The sequence below is a fragment of the Dufourea novaeangliae genome, unplaced genomic scaffold (assembly GCF_001272555.1).
Source record: "Dufourea novaeangliae isolate 0120121106 unplaced genomic scaffold, ASM127255v1 scaffold267, whole genome shotgun sequence".
NCBI classification, from domain to species: Eukaryota; Metazoa; Arthropoda; class Insecta; order Hymenoptera; family Halictidae; genus Dufourea; species Dufourea novaeangliae.
This window is the reverse complement of record NW_015374140.1, coordinates 199651-219679: the sequence shown is the minus strand read 5'-3', so window position 1 is coordinate 219679 and position 20029 is coordinate 199651. Positions and strand designations below refer to the sequence as shown.

Sequence of the window (20029 nt, the reverse complement as noted above, 5' to 3'; positions counted from 1 at the left end):
AACTTTATGCAACTGTAGTCAAACGAAATTAATGATAGACGTGATACCGATTATAAAAGAAAAAAATAGTTTTCTACGTTCTTTAATTTTATCCAGAAAAAAAAAGATGGAGATAATAACAAATTTTTACAATTCTTAATATTTATGAGAAAATAGTAGCACATAGTTTAGCAGCAAAATGCAAATAAGAGATAAATGTAATAAATTGTAACACGATAACGTAATTAGGAAATTATTTTAAAAGATTGTAAAAAAATGCTACTCAATTGTGTAAGATGAAAAATAGAGATAATTCTAAACAACGATTTCCTTTATGTTTACTTATCAGATGATTAAATGCATTATGGCAATAAATGCACTTTTATTTGTTTCTTCTCTGCCATACAATAATAACACAAGTCAGAATTACAATAGCCATTAATCACAGTCTATAAGAGTTGTTTTAGACTTAAACCTCTTACTGTCTCTTCTTGGTTTTTAGCTAGCTCCATTAAAGCTAATGCACCTAACCATTTCTGACTGTCCTCTGGAATTGGTAACTTTATATGGTCATCTTCCTGTTTAACAATAACTACTTTTGTTGTTGTCTCAGGCTCTGCAGGTATTACTTTTAAAACACTATCTTTATTGCTATTATTGTTATTAGAACTTCCAGCTAACATCAGGACAGTTGGTCTCATTATGTTCTCACTAATATGAGATTGCATAAATGTATCTTGTGTAGATACCTCTTTTTGAGCTAAATTCGTATTCTTCATATGCGCTTGATTCAACAAGGACTTGGAATTCTCTTTAACCACATCATTATCCCATTCAAGCTTACACACAGACTGACTGATATTAGTTTTAATTTCGGCTTCATTATTTGAAAAATCATTTGTGTTATTCTGAGAACTCCAAATAGTTTGAGACATTGCAGTATGGGCTTCAAAGACATACTTCTGTTCCTCTTTTGCAGGGTCTTTTAGAGATTCATTATTACCGTTAGTTACATCCCAAGATGCATGAGTAGATATATAAGCAGGATCCAACTCTGACTTTACAAGTTCAATTTCTTTTTTGCATGCATTTGCACACGAAGTGTCTGAAACATTAGACGAGTTATCTATCAGTGCACTCCAGTGCACCTGACTACCATTATTATTTTTGAATGAAGTGGTTACTGCTACATTAACAGGCTTATTATCCCAATTTAAAGGTTTAGCTAACTGCTGCTCCAAACAAGCTTCACGTAACCACCTTTTCTTTGGTTGAAGTCTATCTAAAGGTCTTCTTAAGGGAGTAATTGCCAATTTTGTAGATAGTTCTTCATCTTCTGATATTTGCAACATATTACATGTTTCTGCTGGGTCCTCATCTTGACTTTCCTCTTGGCTATCTTGACTTTCACCACAGTACAATCTTTGATTGGAAGCCTTACAGTCTAAGTTCTCTTGTTCACCTGTTGCATCCATCATCAGGCCCTTCCTAGACTTGACTCTTTTGTGATTCCCTAGACATTTTATAACGCTCCAACCATCTAGTTACATCATGAGGTAATTCAGTATTTTCAGATACAGGCTTTAATACAAAGTCATCAGAACGAGTTAGAGTTGCATAGGGATGATCTGGACAGTGTCTGTTTGCATGTGTAAATCTCATTTCACAACCAGGTTCTGTACACAGAAATGGTTTTTCTCCTGTATGTAATCTCTGATGAGTTTTTAATTGTCCTGATTGTGTAAAAGCTTTTGTGCATCCTGGATAATCACAAGGATATGGACGTTCCCCTGAAAAAAACAATTATTTATTTTCTATGATTTAATTTAAGAAATTTAATTTTATTAGTTTAGAACAATAATCCCAAGTCACTAAGTTTTACGAAATATTACATTAAAAATACATATATCAGAGCATTCTTTTTAGACCATTGTGATGATATCTTAAAAATAGTTATGCTTAAAAAATCGGTACTGCAACGCATTTATATACTTGTTTTAGACAAAAGAGGTTCCAGACAAAGACTAAATATATACATCGCTTCGGACCCTTTCAACAGACAAAAAATATATTCCGAAGCATTAAATGATTATCGTTTCTATAACGACGCACATTAAGAGAGAAGAGGGGAAAAAAGTGCGGCGCAGCGTATCACCATTCATGAAATTCGCTATTTTCCAAACAAGCCATTTAACCATTTAAAGCACGCATGATGGCGATTGGCGGGAGGCGTGAGCACACGATGCCGCGCAAGCCTCGTTGCGATCATACGGCCGTACGCGTTGTTGAGTAGACGTGTACAAACTTTTCTCACAGAAAGTTCCATCGAAATGACGTGTACAGCTACATGAGGCATGCAAAATGTAGAATAATAAGATAAAACCAGTATAATGGAGGTATACCTGTGTGGGTACGCAAATGTGCTTGGAGGCTTTTTTCTCGTGGGAAGACCCGGTTGCAATAGGTGCATTTTATGCTACTCGGCGACGTGCTTCCCTGTATCATGAGGTTCGAGAGAGCATCCGCTCTGGGCCGGCCACGGCGATGACTCTCGGAGCCTCCGGAACGTGATCTAGGACCCGTTCTCGTAGCTACCACGCTATGATCCCGATACTCCGGCGAAGAGCAAGAGCTGCCTGGGCTCAGGTTCACATTTCTGGCCTCTTCGCCCCAGTTCCACGGATAAAGCATTGTATCGCACATAGGCGGGCTGCACGGCAACGCTTCCGTCATAGGCCGCGATTCACGTTTCGGAGTGTGCAATTCCATGTCACGTTTCTCACTTCACCGTGCAGCTTGCCGGTCACCTAAAAAACCAACGTTACCGCGATACCACCTTCCTTCCTCTGCTTAATCGCGCGCGCGCTCTCTTTCTCTCTCTCTCTCACTCCCTGCTGCTACCCTCCGCCGCCGTATGCCGCGTGCGTGCACCAGCAAACCGCCAAAACGAATTTGTGCGGCGTGATACACAATACGCGTGCGTAAGTATGGCCGACACGAACAATTGCGCGTTAGTTATATTCTTCAGTTTTCTGATAATGAAACCGAGGAGAATGGAAAAGGTAATAATTTCCCTTAACACAGCACCAACAACGGAATCACACCTCGATCCCCTTGCTGTATCGTTGGCATCGTCATAACGACTGCTTCTACACGCGGCTTCTGGCTGATGCGCGCGCATCCTTCCCTCGTGATCCCATGACCAATCACAAACTTGCAATTAAAGGAACACGTATATATATATCATACATATATACTACGTAAAGCTACTTATGTATGTATGTACATACAACGTGATGGCGCACCATATTACTGACACATATGTAAATATGTATTCTTATATTAAATCATTATACCGTTTGGACTTGACAAACTATTTTGATGTATTGAAATCAGATACATTTACAAATTTTTCAGTTAGTACATATGGTACAAAATACTTTAACTTTTTCATTTAAAAGATTGTTTTTATAAAAGACAAGATGATCGTACCAAAAATTTGTATTATTCTTATAGATTAACAATAACTTGATTACTGCGTCATTTGGTATTTTATTTCTATATAGATAAAAAAATTCATTTCACACATGAAAATGCTGCATAATGATTGTGCAATAGGTCTAATTTACAACAAAGTGTACAACGATAAAGACATTAAACGAAATATGCATTGAACAGTCCAAGAACCTGAAGATAAATTTACATTCACGAACTACTCTGTTTATTCGGCAGAAAATTAAAAGAAAGTCGTAAAAAGTATATGTATCTTTAATAAGGTACCAAGGTACGTTTTACTTCAAGCAAAAATTCTTGAACATTAGAGGCTTAAAATATGATAAATGTAGGTGTACGTTAATAGTAATCTCCGTTTCAAACAAGTAGTTAACATTGTCACTCGGAAAATATACAAAAATATTAGAAGTTACAGGAAGGTAATATTACATTTACAACTGGACATTTGAAACACGTGTTTTCCCGGCATGGGAACGTACAAATTCTGGATTCGCGGGCTACATCGAAACTCTTACGAGTCGACACAGACGCCGGTTAATTTTTATTTGTCATTCAAATACAATAAAATACGACGCAGGATGTAAATAATGCATGATAGCTGAATAAATATTATTACACAACAATAAGATAAAGCATAAAAGATAAGAAAATCTATTTGGTCGTACGTTAAGTAATTCATGGAAATAATGCCGGTTCTTTGAGAACTACGGCTAATCAAGATTGCATCGCTTTATCGTCAGATGATTGATATTTTAAAAAAATGATACAATTAAAATTAAAAATTCGATTTTAGACAGCGTTTGCTAACATAAAAGCTTCTAAAATTATTAAGATAAACAATATTGGAGGGGAGGTGGCGCGCTGGGTGCAAGACAATTATGCGGTCCCTCCCTGAGAACAGACCTCGTGGTGAACTATCTCCGGACTCGGCCATATTGAAATATTGAATGTCTCTGTTACACAAGGGCTCAAGAGTAGCCGTGAAATTTTCGCGTGATCCTCGACGAAGAGAGGATAAGAGACACCATGGAGTCCGTGTACAGCATTAACGTTACCAACAAATTCTTGGTACCGTTGTTGGCCGACGATGCGGATCTGCACGAGATAGTGCAGCAACGGGAACAAGAGAAGGAAGCTAAGAAAAAGGAGAAGCTTTCGGAAAAGGAGAATAAGAGTAAGCAGCCGGACGTGCAAAAGCCTACCGGTATCAAAACGCAAAAAAGCCGTGTTATTAAGGATGCGCAGCAACCAGCATCGAAGGTCCAAGATCCAAAGAAAGATCAAGGTTAGCAATTTTTCATTAGAATCATTGCCTCGTGCGCGGTATTATGGCCGTCGCTTTGGTTCCCTCGTGGGTCCATGTGCTTTCGATATTTTGTCGTGTTTTACCGAACTTTTCTTGACCGTAAACATTCATTTTCTTTAATTTCAATGTTTAATTCGTGATGCGCGTTACGTATGAAACTGTGTATAAAGGAATTGTTCCTTAGCCTTCATATTTCTTGCAATTCGTCAACAATTTCTCATGCCGCATAGTGTGGGGTTCACTTCGTATCGTAAAAATAGAATTTGCTGATTATGACCCCACGTGTCGTTTAACGAATATTTTTCCTGAAATTCTATCATTTATTATTAAAATTTTATGTTAATCGTAAAACAAATAATAATATTAGCGTTCAAAGAGAATATATTACTGGACAAAAAATGTTTATATCACATTTAATGGCCAGTTCTATTAGTATTTTTGTTACATATAATCAATATATTGCAATTGAATGTTGTTAATAGATGGATATATGCTGTTTAGTAATGAAAATAGATAAATTAATACATGAATATCATTATATTTTTTCAAGTAAAATTGACACAATTAAGAATTATCCTACAATGTGCAAGATATTCTTAAGCACATATGTTTTTAAATGAAGATATGCTCATAAACTTGTTTGTTACAACTGTGTTTAATTGGGAAACTGATATTCTGATATATTTTTTAATGTGACTTTTATAAATATTTAATGTTTATAGTTTGTTGCAAGTCTATAGAACATAGTATTTGATTTTGGTACTCAGAAATCAGTGGTTGTTTGAATGAAAATGTTTATATTAATATGGAAAATGTTAAGATGTGAGATATGACTATATCTCTGCATGGACTACATATTTGGTAATTATTTTAATTAACTTGTTCTCAGGAGAGAAAAAGCCACCACAATCAAGAACCAGTGGTGGAGATCGCAATGTAAAATTCTCTGGAGACAACAGAGAGGAACGCAATAACAGACGTAATCGCGAAGATGGAGAAAGAACACCCCGTGGTCAAGGAGAACTGAGACGTGGACCTCCTGGGTTTGTATTATAGAAACTGAAGTCGTTGGACACTCACAAGAAGCACATGATTTTAATATTGTATTCTTTTAGCGAGGGCCGTGAAACACGAGAATTCAGAAATTCTAATGATACTCAACGTGCAGAATATGGAGAACGCAGAGGTCGAGGTGGACTGCGTGGGATTAGTCGCGGACGCGGAGGACCACGTGGTCGTGGAGGATACGATAACCGCGGAAAACGTGAATTCGATCGCCAATCAGGCTCTGATAAAACGTAATTAATATTTCATAACTTATTTTAAATTATACTATTTGCATTTCGTCTAATTAACTGCTATATATTTATATAAGCAGCGGGATTAAACCGGTCGATAAAAAAGATGGTGCTGGAAGCCATAATTGGGGTACTCACAATGATGAAATTGAGTAAGTTTTATAGAAGTTATTCATTAGGCACAGTATGTGTATATATAAAACGGTTTTCTAATTCTTTTTTTTTTTAAACGCTTAGAGAAAGTTTGAATCAAGAGAGTCAAGATTGGCCTAACGAGAAACCTGATGGAGATGCTCCCCAAGCATCTCCGGATGCAAAAGAGGGTGAGGCAAATCCGGACGCAACTGAAGAGAAGCCCGCTGAGGAAGAACCTCGTGAATTAACATTGGACGAATGGAAAGCTTTACGTAATACTAGAGAGAAACCTCAATACAACATACGCAAAGCTGGAGAAGGTGAAGACATGACTCGCTGGAAGAAAATGTATGCACTCGCGAATAAGAAGGAAGGTGGTGATGACGACGAAGAAGATGAAGAAGACTATGATGCTGCGGCGGAATATCCTCAACGTGTTGGAAGACAGAAACGTGTATTAGGCATCGAGATACAGTTCAGTGATTCTCGACGTGGTTCTGGTGGACGTGGTCAGAGACGTGGAGGCCGTGGAGGAGAACGTGCCAACGGTCGTGGATTTGGAAATCGTGGTGGAGGAGCTCCTAGAGACGCAGGAGACTCGCGTGGTCCTGTAAGTATTTTTTTTTTTATTATTTTACATCTGATTTTGTACGTGCGCTAAATACTAATTATAATTAAATTAATTGATAATGTTCATTTAATTGTATAGCCTCCGCAAACTGAGCAAAGGTCGCCTCGGGGACGTCAAAATGCTCCGAAAGTAGACGATGAGAACGACTTCCCTTCACTGGGATAGGTGATTTCATCCGTCATCCATACAGTATCCCACCACTATCGTCACCATCAGTACTACTACCACAGATAAAATTACCACAATTACTAAAAACAATATTACTATCAACATTTTTGCATCCATGAAAACGTTAATGCATAATACAATACCCTTTGCGCAAGTAATTGTCCATGTTACCAAAGGTACGTAATGTTTCTTGAGTGTCCAAAGGAGCCAAGTGCTTTTCAAGTATTTATGGTGGTATGGGCAAATTCCATTGTGCCAAGGTACACATTTGCAAAATGAGACGCGTAATTTATATAAATAAAACGTAGCGCTTGAACGCGCTCTTACATATTGGCACGTTGACGTAAACATAAGGAAAAGATGTCGCATGATATGAATACTGTAGATCACGATCCTTTTTTGTACTTGTAACAACACGGTTTGTCCGTAACTAGTATCCAGGGGCTAGTTGACAGATGAACAATAACAAGAACGAGGCTGGTGTAATATCAAAAGATATATTCATTTTTCAATGATAGTTTGATGCTGCTTAAATCTGTGTGAAACCAGACAATTACGATCTGGAAATGAAATATTCCACCTGTATGCAAAAGGAGTTGAGGCACTCGCCTTGATTTTAATTTTGATGTCGTATATCAAAGGCCTAAGGAGGCTGGCCATAGCACCGACTCTCACAAACACGTGTATAATAACTTGTTAGGTGGTAAATTTTAAACATTCTTTCTGTTTTATAATTTTTATACGGTGTTAGGAGAAGCCTTCCTTGTAACCGACAAGTCGTCCTTGTCTACCGTAAAACATAAGAGACTTTTAAAGCGTGTATTTCTATCTAAGAAGAAAAAAAAACATCTCTGATATTAAAGTGTCTACTTAGGTATGATAAGTTTGGCTTATATAGAACTATGTAGAGATTTTTTCCTTTGAAGATGTAACCGGTCTGTAAGAAGTTAACATTTAAGTAAATATTAGGCACAGCTTTACATATATATTGTATAACGAATTTAAGAGAACGCGATCGAAACACGCCGAGAGGGACGTTAGTATGAATCCAGTCTTACATAGTTACGTTATACGTCGATCATCATGTTCTATGACTCGCTATATTAGTTATCTATTGTATTTGTTACATGTAAAATGAACGATACCTACAGCCAAATGAAAAAATTCAAACCCTCTCCATAATGCGAAGAAAAAAACGTTATTAAGCTGTTCAAAGCTTAGATATATGTGTAAATAACATGATATTTACAGTAATAAATCGTGACCACAGGAGTCACTTTGGACTTGACTACTTAACCAGTCGACTTACGAAGAAAGATAGAAAAGGTTTTTATTTGTGTAGTATGTAAAGAATGTGAGTACAAAAGAGAGGAAACATGAAGATACGTGTGTACCATCTTACATCGATGCCTTTGTTTTAAGGTATGATGAGAATTGGGCGTCAGTGAAAGCTGTGGAGAAAAGTGAAAAATACGAGGTGCTGTACCCAATAAAGTTATGAGTCAAATTTCATTGTGAAGCATATTATTACTCAACAACACAGCCCCACGCATTGGGGCGGGTAAGAATATGTGTTACTGATTTTTAGCAGAACTTTGAAGGACACTTTCGAATTTTTCTGGAAACTGGTAATTTTCCTTCGACCATAGCTGTATAGAATTTAGAACAGGAGTGTGCCCCAAGTTCCTTTTTAAAAGTTGGCGCCATTCCAAGTTTTGCGTGGAGGCGGCCATTTTGATAAATTCAGATTTGATTACAATATTTCATAGTTATAAGTCAAATTTGTTTCCTATAGTGTAAAGTCATGATTACGTTTTTTTTCTATCTAATTGCTTTTGGCAAAATAAAAGTTTAGTCATCGTTGACAATGAATCAATTATAAATTGAAGTAATTGTCACGGAGAAAATATCGTAACTACTTTTACCTATTCAAGAATAAGTACAAGGTTTTGGCCATTGGAGGACGCTGTCGGTTCTCGATGTACCAAAAGGGAAAGAAAAGGAAAGTTGAGAGAAGAGAGCGATAGAACTATCGAAGAAGAGACACTGAACCGTGGGAAAAGCGCGACGAGAGCGCAGCCAAACGAGCAAACAAGAAAGAAAAAGAGAGAGAGAAAGAGAGAGGGATAATGAACAAGCAGCGCATGCCGTAGCCACGGCCCCCAGCCCCAACTTGCTCTAAACTCGTGCAGCCTGTCGCTGTCGGTCGAATTTTAATGGCGGATCATTCCGATCCTCTCTGTTTAGTAGTGTTATTGTAAAACAGTGAACGGCATTTGTACTCCTCTTTATGTTAACCAAAGAAACGTTAGGGGGTACCAGTGAATCTCGTTATTCGGTGTTTGATCGGCCGAGGACCTGTATCGGGGCTTGTATCAAGGACATGGTGCATATCCGCGATGTGTTGTAGCGATCCTTGCGTACGAACATTCCATCGTGCGATCGTGTTGTACGCTTTGACTTTTTCGTGAAAAAACCGATTACGAGTGACAAATTAGGGGTGGTTCAGTTATAGTTTTACCCGATATACGATGCGTACGTATACTCGTTATGAAAACTGATGATAGCCGCTGACGGGCTGACCAATGATCATATCAGAACGAACGAATCGAAGCTGCGAGCTTTTTCCAACCCAGAGGTACATAATTCTTTTTCTTTTTGAGTGCCTGTTTGCAATGTATTTCTGCTTAATGTAATTCTATTGAATATATTTACGTATTTTATTAGCTGAACTTAACTAAATCGCTTGTATGCGCGTTATTGCCAGGCGATTATCGACAAGAAGCTGAATATCCTTGCCTTTGTGTGAAGACACTGGTCTTAGCTGTCAAGTGCAGCTATGCTGTTCACACTAATGAAGGGCGGTGTGTGCAACGGTGTTACTCGAAAAGTGTATAGCCATATGCCCTAGCCTGACATCGTCGTCGAGATGTTTTAATATCGAAATTGGTCAGTAATACATTATTTACGTTTCTGACAGTCTACTTCGATTTATATAGTCGGCTCATGCCTTGACCATGCACGCACGGTTTTTTGGCAAACAATACGAATCCCTTGCAACACAAGTATTCAAAGAATTCTAACAAGTATTTCGGCATTACCGATTTTTACGAAAATTCAGAAGTTAATAACAAAAAAAAAATGCATACCTTGGACTCTACTTTTCAAGAAACAGGAAACTTCCTAACTTGATTAAAATTTTGTGAATTTATTTAATTTTATTTCTTTTACCAAATTGTATTTAGACGCAGCTTTCTTTTGCTGCTGTGAAGCATGAATTGAAGTCATTCAACAAAGCCTTTCTTGTAACAAGACAGACGGAACAATATACAATAACTAAATCAGATTAAATACATTGTACATATACTATACATTGCTAATGGAACATTGTCAGTTATTGGACTCAGTATGGTTCCTGTATGTCACATCTGATACGGCAATATTTATTTTTGAAAACTCATTAAGATTTTAATGTCACATTTTTTTATGATTAAACTTAACTGAATTGTTGATTCATTTTTTTTTCCTTCCTTCTTTTTCATGCTTTTGGATATGAATCATGAAGCTGTTTCATGTCAGTTACAGTGAATAAATGATTTATTGATAACAAATGATAAGAATAAAACATAGATTTAAACATTGTCTTAATGTGGTTTCAGGTTCAAAATAGAGATGGTGTTTAATGTAAAAAGGGAGATCTTTCAATTTGCTTTTCAAAATATTCTATGTACACAATTTTTTTTTTGTTCTTAAATGCTCTAAAATGTATCTTTTTACAATTATATAATGATATTCTGTTTGGAATGTTTCAGGGGTACCAGGCAATGAGCATCATGTCGGTGCCTGGATACATGTATCTTTGGTAGTATTGTATTAATACTGGCTCTCTACCTGTGGGACTGACACCCTTATTATACCTTCTACACTTCCTACCCTAGACTTGTACACGCACAAACGCACACGCATAGCGTGTGCGCATGTGCTTTGTCAACTATTGTTCACACATCATGAGATTCTTGGGATTTGTATCATTTCCCACTTCTCCTACGGCACCATCGTCTCCTAAACTGCTGCTGCAGTCACATGGATTATCCTTTTCATCCATGTCTATTGCCACTTGGTTTATGGTAGTATTGGTAACTGCAGCAATAGATACACCCATGAGTACTTCTCCACCCATACAAGACAACAGATCTCTACATGTAATAGCACAGTTCCCTGCAGGAGATGGTCAACGATATGGATTTTATCCTTTAGATCCAAATACAACGAGAGAAGGTGCCCTCCGATTTAATCACCTTACTATAGATCCTGTTACAGGGAGACTGTATGCAGGTGCCATTAACAGACTATTGCAGTTAGATTCTAATTTAAGACTGGAAGAATATGTTTCTACAGGTGAGCCACTAATTTTCATTTTCTATTATACGTTTTATACAGAAGTTATTGGAAACTGATTATTGTTTGTCTATTATTTTCAGGACCAAGACCGGATAATCCTCAGTGTCATGCAACAGGCTGCCCTTCTAGAGACATAACAACATCTCTAATGGACAATGTAAACAAACTACTAATCGCCGATGTTGAATCACAAACATTAATCGCTTGCGGTTCTCTTCTCCAAGGTGCTTGTGAAAAGTACAAAATGTCTAACATATCCATTAAACCGGAGTTCATTCCCCATAGTGTAGCTGCTAACGACGAAGCTTCCTCTACATATGCTTTTATTGGACCTGAAAAATATAATGCATGGGGTCAAACAAATATTCTGTATGTTGGCACCACATTTACTAATCGGGGAGACTATAGGCACGATGTGCCCGCCATTTCTAGTAGAAATCTTCATAATTTAGAATTCGCAGAATATACGTTTAACAAGCAGTCAATTGTGTATATCGACGTTAAATATCGGGATCACTTTTTGGTGAAATATGTATATGGTTTTAATGCAAGCGATTATGCGTACTTTGTATTGGTACAAAAGAAATCTTTTCTTCCTGAAGAAGAGGAACGAGGTTACATCTCTAGATTGGCTCGAAGTTGTATCAGTGATCCGAATTATGACAGTTATACAGAGGTGACGCTGGAGTGTACTGTTGACTTGGGAGATGGAAAACAACATTACTATAATTTAGTGCAAGATGCAAAAGTTGCATCAGCTGGGAGTGATATAGCCGCGCAATTAGGCATTTCCGTTGGCGACCCTATTTTCGTTTCTGTATTTTCACCAAGCAGAACCATAACTAACGAGCCATTGTCTCGTTCAGCCGTTTGTGTATACAGCTTGCAAGAGATTGAGATGAAGTTCAATGAAAATATTCATATGTGTTTTAATGGTAGTACTAAATATAGGAACATGGGTTACGTCAGTGGTCCTATACAGGATGGAAAGTGTCCTATAGCAGGAGTAAGTGTAAAACAGAGTATTGTTCATCTGTAATATATACTTCAGTCTTTTCTTTACTTTTGTATACATTTTTTAATATTTATAGACAACAGGTAACATTCTGAACTTCTGTGAAGTGGGCTTGAAAATATCTGGCACATCGTCAATCGTAGGACAAGCAATCTTACATTTTCCTGATGAATTCATTACCTCTGTAACAATAGCTAATACAGAAAGCCACACTGTAGCATTTCTGGGAACTAACGATGGATTCCTCAAGAAAGTTTTACTTGCTGGAACTGAAGCATTTGTATATGAAAGCATTGTAATTGATAAGGGAAACAGAATAATGCCAGACAGTTTAATTTCACCAGATGGAGAGCATATTTACATTTTATCGAGTTCTAAAATCTCAAAGGTTCAAGTAGAGCATTGCAGTAGCTACACTAATTGCAGCAGCTGTCTTGATGCAAAAGATCCTTACTGTGGATGGTGTTCCCTAGAAAAAAGGTATTTTGCTTAAGAAAAAACTATTTATCAATTCGTTTTCTATTTTACAATCTTAACTTATGCTTTTAGATGCACTGTCAGAGGAGACTGTCAGAAGGCAAGTCAGAGCAGTCCAAGATGGCTGTCTCTCGGTACAGGGCAGCAATGCATTGATTTCGAGCAAGTTTTACCAGACCGCATGCCTATCAATCAAATGACCACAGTTCATTTGACGATCAGAACTTTGCCCGAATTACCAGCTGGTGCAAATTACAAGTGCGTCTTTGGTAATGCAGAGCCTATTGACGCATTGATGACCGTTTTTGGATTATTATGTCCTACGCCACCCGTTATGGAGAGGCCTAACATACCAGAGGGGGCCGATCATGTATTGGTACCACTCTCTGTGCGTTCCAGTGAGACAAACAAAGACTTCGTTTCACGGAATTTTGCATTCTTCGATTGTTCCCGACATACAGTATGCACTGAGTGTGTACAATCTCAGTGGCCGTGCAGTTGGTGCGTGTACGATAACAAATGTACGCATAACACAAGCTGTCAGGGGATAATTTCAGGAGAGAACGTGAGTATCTATATTTTTATGTATATGTGTGTATGTACATGTAGAGGGTGTCACAAAAAGATGGGACAATCCGCAACATGGACATTTCTCGTGCAAATACAAATCAAAAAGTCCTTTACCGGTTTGTAATCTGAAGCTCCATTTCCGAGATATTAGGCAGTTAAACGAAGTCACGCGTACGCGCAGATACAGTCAAGAAACGCAGGGCCCAAGTCACTGGGCTCTGCTTCTTGACTGTATCTGCAGCCGTATGCGTGGCTCACCTCTCATCTGATCGTCAAATGCTAATTGTTGTAAGCCGAGTTCGTTTAACTGTGTTAATATCTCGGAAATGGAGCTTCAGATTACAAAACGGTAAACGATTTTTCGATTTGTTTTTGCATGAGGAATATGCACGGTTCGGATTGTCCATCTTTTTAGGAGACCCTATATATTTATACTTAATAAGATTTTGTATTTACAGAACCAGGCTCATCTTGCTGCACATGGTGTAGAGTACTGTCCAAGATTCGTCCAACGCAAGGAACCCTTAATGTTACCTAACAGTGTACCCAAAGAAATAGTACTCGAAGTGGAGAATTTGCCTCATCCTCAAGTTGGACATAGTGGTTTTCAATGTATCGTTACCATCGAGGGTGCGAATCTAAAAGTACAAGCTCGCGTCGACAGCAGTCGCCTCATAGTTTGTGATAAGACTGTTTACTCGTACGAGGCAGTGACAGGTGAATACGAAGCGGAGGTGACGGTTGTCTGGAACACCAATCATCACGTCGACAAGACTACTATTAAACTGTATAAATGTGAAGTGTTGGGTTCGCATCGTGAGCATGCAGACTGTTCCCTTTGCGTGACTAGAGATGCTCGTTTCGAATGTACTTGGTGCGGCAACAGTTGCGTTTATAGGCATTCGTGCTTACACTCGCCGTTCGCCGAATGCCCAAAACCAAGGATAGACATGATAAAACCCCTCAGTGGACCGATTGAAGGTGGAACATTGGTGACTATCGAAGGCAGTAATTTGGGATTAAAGGAGAGCGATGTGGAGGGAAAAATTCATATTGGTAATACTCCCTGCAATCTGGTCGACTATGAGGTTTCCGTTCGTATAGTTTGCCGTACCGGACGACACGAAGCTACCGATACGGCCTCTGTGGTTGTTGGTAACGACGCAGGTTACACCGAGAGTGCAGTGCTATTCAATTACAAAGACATACGCTTGTCTGGTGTTTATCCGGCAGTTGGACCACAAAGTGGCGGTACGCAACTCGCCATCACTGGTATGTACTTGAACATCGGTAGCACCATTTCAGCCTACTTGGACGAGCTACCATGCCACGTAAATGCAACGCAGGCGAGTAGTACTAGATTGACTTGTGTTAGTAGTAAATCCGATCGAGTGAGAAGAGTAGAAAGACTGACACTGAGTATAGATGGTGCAAATCGCACTTTAGTAGGTAACCCTTACAATTATACTCATGACCCTACCATCATGGAGATCAAGCCATTAACAAGTTTCGCTTCCGGTGGTCGTATGATCACTGTCCACGGCACCAATTTAGATACAATACAGAAACCTGAGATGGAGGTTTATTTCGACAATGAATCACTGCCAGTAAACAGAACTGTTTGCACTGTATTGAATCCGACTCAAATGGAGTGTCCTAGTCCCAGTATTGCCAAACGATTTATATCCCTGCGACGTAACAAACGAGCAGCCGTTAATGTTCAGAGCGCACCTGTACAGTCCTTGAAATTGAAAGAATCTCAGTTGTCGTTGAGGATAGCATTCATTATGGATAACGTGGAGAGCGTCAAAGATTTGGAGAAGCATTTCAAGAATCTCAGGAACCGTTTGTTGTATGTCGAAGATCCGAAATTCTTGGCATTCCCACGAAACATTAAATTGTACAAAGGCGACACGTTAGTCATCGAAGGGGAGAATTTAATTTTTGCCAGCGACGAGTCTGACGTGAATGTTACAGTGGGTACGATGCCATGTAATGTGACTTCACTCGCTTCTACCCAGTTAGTTTGTATTCCTCCTGATCAACAACCTGCGGACACGGACGAGCTTGGAATTAAAACTGAAAATGGTCTGCCGTTGGTTGTGGTGAGGGTAGGAAGAAGCTTGCGTTTCCCCATTGGTTATCTTCGCTATGAAGTAATTAAATCTTACCCAATTCCACCGGAAGCAATCGCTGGTATTGCGGCTGGTACATTCAGTCTGGTATTTCTATTCGTTTTGGTTTTAATAATTTATAGGAGAAAGAGTACACAGGCAGAGAGAGAGTATAAGAGAATACAAATACAGATGGATACGCTTGAAAGTAACGTTAGGATGGAGTGTAAACAGGCATTTGCCGAGTTACAGACAGACATGACTGATTTAACAGCCGACCTGGAATCTTCTGGTATTCCAACGTTAGATCACAAGAATTACATTATGAAAGTATTTTTTCCCGGTGTGACGCATCATCCAATATTAAATGACCCCAGATCTCGCAGCAATGTTTCGCGAACTAATTATGACGCAGCTATGATACAGTTCGAGCAGCTTGTTAATAATAAGTACTTCGTACTAACATTTATCGAAACTCTGGAGGCTCAAAAAGACTTTAACATTAGAGATAAAGTGAATGTTGCATCTTTACTTATGGTAGTTTTGATGGGTAAAATGGAATATGCAACTGATATACTAATGAATCTTTTACTCAGACTTATTGAAAAAGCAGTGAACACTAAACATCCACAGCTGATGCTGAGAAGGACAGAATCTGTGGTGGAGAAGATGCTTACAAACTGGATGGCGCTTTGTATGTACAATTACCTAAAAGACTATGCTGGTTCCTCACTATTTTTACTTTTCAAGGCAATAAAACATCAGATAGAAAAAGGCCCTGTGGACGTAATAACGCACGACGCCAGATACTCATTGTCTGAAGAGAGATTGCTCCGAGAGCAGATCGAACATAGCGTTGTTACCTTGCACGTCGTCCAAGATGATCTCGATGAGAAGATACAGTGCAAGGTTCTAGATTGTGATACTATAAATCAAGTGAAATCCAAGATTCTAGATGCTCTCTACAAGAATACTCCTTTCTCACTGAGGCCGTCCGTCCATGACGTAGATTTGGAATGGAGACATGGTAGAGGTGGTCATTTGACCCTTCAGGATGAAGATCTCACGACAAAATGTAGCGGAGAGTGGAAAAAGATAAACACGTTAGCACACTACGGTGTTAAGGAGTCGGCGGTGATGTCATTGATCCCTAGACAGAACGATGGCTTTTCTATCGCGTGCAAACCACCATGCCATAACTGCAAACCGTCTCATTATCACCACCAACAGCAACCGATTCATCATCATTCGCATCACCATCATCTACATCGACATACGAATCATTGCTCGTCTACGCATCTTCCATCCACACCTAATCACAACTTAATTAGTCCTATAATGTATAATCATCCGGTTAGCGGTTTGTATTTCGAATCTCAGCACTCACCGCCAAATATAACAGCGAATGGTGATGTCGAGAGTGGTCACGGAGGTAATCAACGATTGTATCACTTAGTAAGGCCTATAGAAGACAGTCAGTATCCGCCTGGAATGGGCTTTACGGGAAGCAAGCATCACCATCCGGAACGAACACACAAAGCCATTCCTGAAATATTTTTAACGAGACTATTATCGACGAAGGGTACTGTACAGAAATTCGTCGACGATTTTTTGAACACGATACTGTCCGCAAACGAGGCATTGCCCAGTGCTGTAAAGTGGTTGTTCGATCTTCTCGACGAGGCTGCGAAACAACACGGAATCGTGGATCCGGAAGTGCCCCACGCATGGAAGTCGAATAGTTTACCGCTTAGGTTTTGGGTGAATTTTATTAAGAATCCAGACTTCATGTTTGATATTAATAAATCTACGACCGTCGATTCCAGCCTGTCCGTGATAGCACAAACGTTTATGGATTCGTGTTCGATGACAGAGCATAGGCTAGGGAAGGATTCGCCCTCTAATAAGTTACTCTTTGCAAAAGACATACCACACTACCGAGAGAAAGTAGGTCGTTTTTACACAGATGTACAGAGACTTCCTCAAATTACTGATCAAGAAATGTCTAGTGCCATGCAACAGTTAAGTGCGTCGCATGCAAACGAATTCGATGTGATTGCAGCACTGAAAGAACTTTACATCTATGTCAGCAAGTATTACGAACAAGTAAGTACATTCAAAACAAAGGCTCTTATTGTACATATAGGAAAAATACGAATTTATATTTTACTTGTCTTAAGATAGATAAATAGAGATCTTACATTGGTTGTAATTTGATATCATGTAAAAAGTAAGATCCAGCAAGAAGTATATTTGCTGCTACTAAATCTAACTTTAACTATACATGAACTGTTTCACAGATCTTAGAGGCCTTGGAGACAGACGCGGGCTGTCGTAAATTACATCTAGCCCACAGGCTAGAGAATGTGGCGTGTACACTCGAGGGTGAAGAAACCAGTGCCTGCTGACACAACCTCCTCACTGCCATCCCAGGACCCGTCAATCTCTCCAAAAACACTGACTAGTGCCTCCACTTCATGCATCAGATACACCTCGTTACATATGTACAAATCTACACACCGTGTGAATAACAATGCCGTAATTACGTGCGATTTCGTTAAGGCTAGTCAGGCGATAGTTTTGCAGGATAATTAGTCCTGGTGTAGTGTTTGCGTCTCTATGGTCATGGCCGTATCGAAATACGCTCGTGCACACGTACAGATATTAGCAGACGGTAAGATAATGCGACTCTGACCCTTAAACCTGATCTGTTTTTATTAATATTGTATATTTCATTTATTTTACTATACATATATTTTCAATGGCGTATGCTAAGTATTGATCGTGTACACGTTTAAGGATTTGAGATGCAGATTCGTGAAAATATACTTATTACAAAGGAGAAAGAGAGGAATGAGAAAAGTAACGATTTCAGTTTCTTGTTGGCCGAATGTCTATACGTGTATACGTAAGTACGGGACAGATAACGTAACGTATAAAGAAAATAACTTGTGTAAAAGTAAGTGAAAAAGCCATAGTGTCCACCAGACTGTCTGTACAGAGGGAGTACGACAGCGAGTAGTCTGTGATCCGAGCACGAGTGGCTATGCCTACTATCTTCATTACGATATATACAATTATTAATATGAGAGAGAGAGAGAGAGAGAGAGAGAGAGAGAGAGAGAGAGAGAGAGAGAGAGCAAAGATCACGCAACGTACACCTCCACCACAGATTGTAGTGAGCTAGTTATATAGAGAGGGTCTATATATGTATTATAAGTTGGGACGACGATCCCTTTCAGAGAGAGTAAAAGAATATTAAATTAAGGCAATTAAAATAATGTTAAAGTGAAGAAAAGAATTAAAAATTAAGAATTACGAGGGGATGCTCTCACGTCTCTAGGCCTATCTACGTAAATTGATTACGTAAAAAAGTTCTTCGTTCTTAGTACTGTTTGTTTATTCGAACCTGTTTCTATTTAATTTACATTATTACACGTATAAGTACGATTGTTACTATGATTTTTAAGACTATCATGTCGATCACACGATGACTTTACAACTATTTTATGAATTATACCTATTATTGCTCTTACTATCGCTAAGTTGTATTATCTATATACGTACAATTCAACAATGGTTATTGTCGCATCCTGTTAAGCGTAAAACTCATTTAAATAAGCACAAAAAGGCGATCTTTTATGTGACATCGGTAAAAGAATCTTTAGGTTTCTTTAATTGTTCAAAATGAATTATCAAGGAGAAAACCAATTTTTTATGCGTCAATGTTTACTGTTTTTCCGATTTGTTCAATGTCTCAGGTCGAACGCATCGAAGAAACAAAAGTTAACAATACACAACGACGAACAGTATTTCTTGAAATTACATTTTCATTATTTCGTTCACATAAGACTGTCTGATTTTTAATGTTGCATTTTTAGGGGGCCATTGTCTCCGGTATACTTATTTATTATTCCAAGTGAATTATATAATTGAATTCACTGCCCGTTGCGCACTGCCAAGTTTCTCCATGCGCTTTCACAAACTGTTTAAATTCAAATAGACCTATTTAACCACTCAATTAAATATGCAAAGAAAATAATTATTTGACAACTTGCCAGCGTAGGTCTGGGAAGACTGGGGACACGCTCACACTTGTACTTAATTAACGCTCTCTCGTGTATGTGTCAACTACTCTACAGGCCCCCAGATTTCCTTTTCCTGACCACCAACCCGTGTGTGTTTTTATTATGCGTATTGTATTTGTTTATATTATGATGAACAAATTAATTTCATGGGGAATTGTACGTCAATCTGTCCTATGTGATGTAGCGTGTTATTTCTCATTCATATATGTATGCATGAAACTTGCATATTAAGACTGTGTGCATATTCGTGTACTTGGTTTCTTTTTCCATATGTCAGTATACGTGCTGCAATTTTCTTGATTTTTCATTTAAGTTTCTCAGACATGCAGACAAA

The 20029-nt window shown here is 38.5% G+C and overlaps 3 protein-coding genes across 4 annotated transcripts; 2 read left to right on the top strand and 1 right to left on the bottom strand.

Annotated features, from left to right (window-relative positions):
* Positions 1-428: 428 nt before the first annotated feature.
* LOC107191417 (gastrula zinc finger protein xFG20-1-like) lies at positions 429-3127 on the bottom strand. The gene is given in 3 exon segments (XM_015580463.1): positions 429-1489; positions 1491-1769; positions 2382-3127. Coding segments are annotated over 3 exon segments (1707 nt in total). The 5' UTR covers positions 2749-3127.
* Positions 3128-4389: 1262 nt separating this feature from the next.
* On the top strand, positions 4390-7508 carry LOC107191429 (plasminogen activator inhibitor 1 RNA-binding protein-like). Of its 2 annotated transcripts, none has more exons than XM_015580475.1 (6): positions 4390-4777; positions 5688-5841; positions 5914-6096; positions 6177-6248; positions 6334-6841; positions 6941-7508. In XM_015580475.1, exons 1-6 carry the CDS (start codon positions 4519-4521, stop codon positions 7025-7027), a joined length of 1263 nt encoding a protein of 420 aa, XP_015435961.1. In that variant the 5' UTR covers positions 4390-4518; the 3' UTR covers positions 7028-7508. The 2 variants fall into 2 exon arrangements, with proteins under 2 accessions (XP_015435961.1, XP_015435960.1); XM_015580474.1 differs by having other exon boundaries at positions 6174-6248.
* Positions 7509-10882: 3374 nt separating this feature from the next.
* LOC107191436 (plexin-B) lies at positions 10883-18148 on the top strand. Its single transcript, XM_015580490.1, has 7 exons — positions 10883-11428; positions 11512-12437; positions 12523-12926; positions 12996-13488; positions 13985-16777; positions 16904-17713; positions 17908-18148. The coding sequence occupies exons 1-7, from the start codon at positions 11008-11010 to the stop codon at positions 18013-18015; spliced, it is 5955 nt and encodes a 1984-aa protein (XP_015435976.1). The 5' UTR covers positions 10883-11007; the 3' UTR covers positions 18016-18148.
* The last annotated feature ends 1881 nt before the right edge of the window (positions 18149-20029 follow it).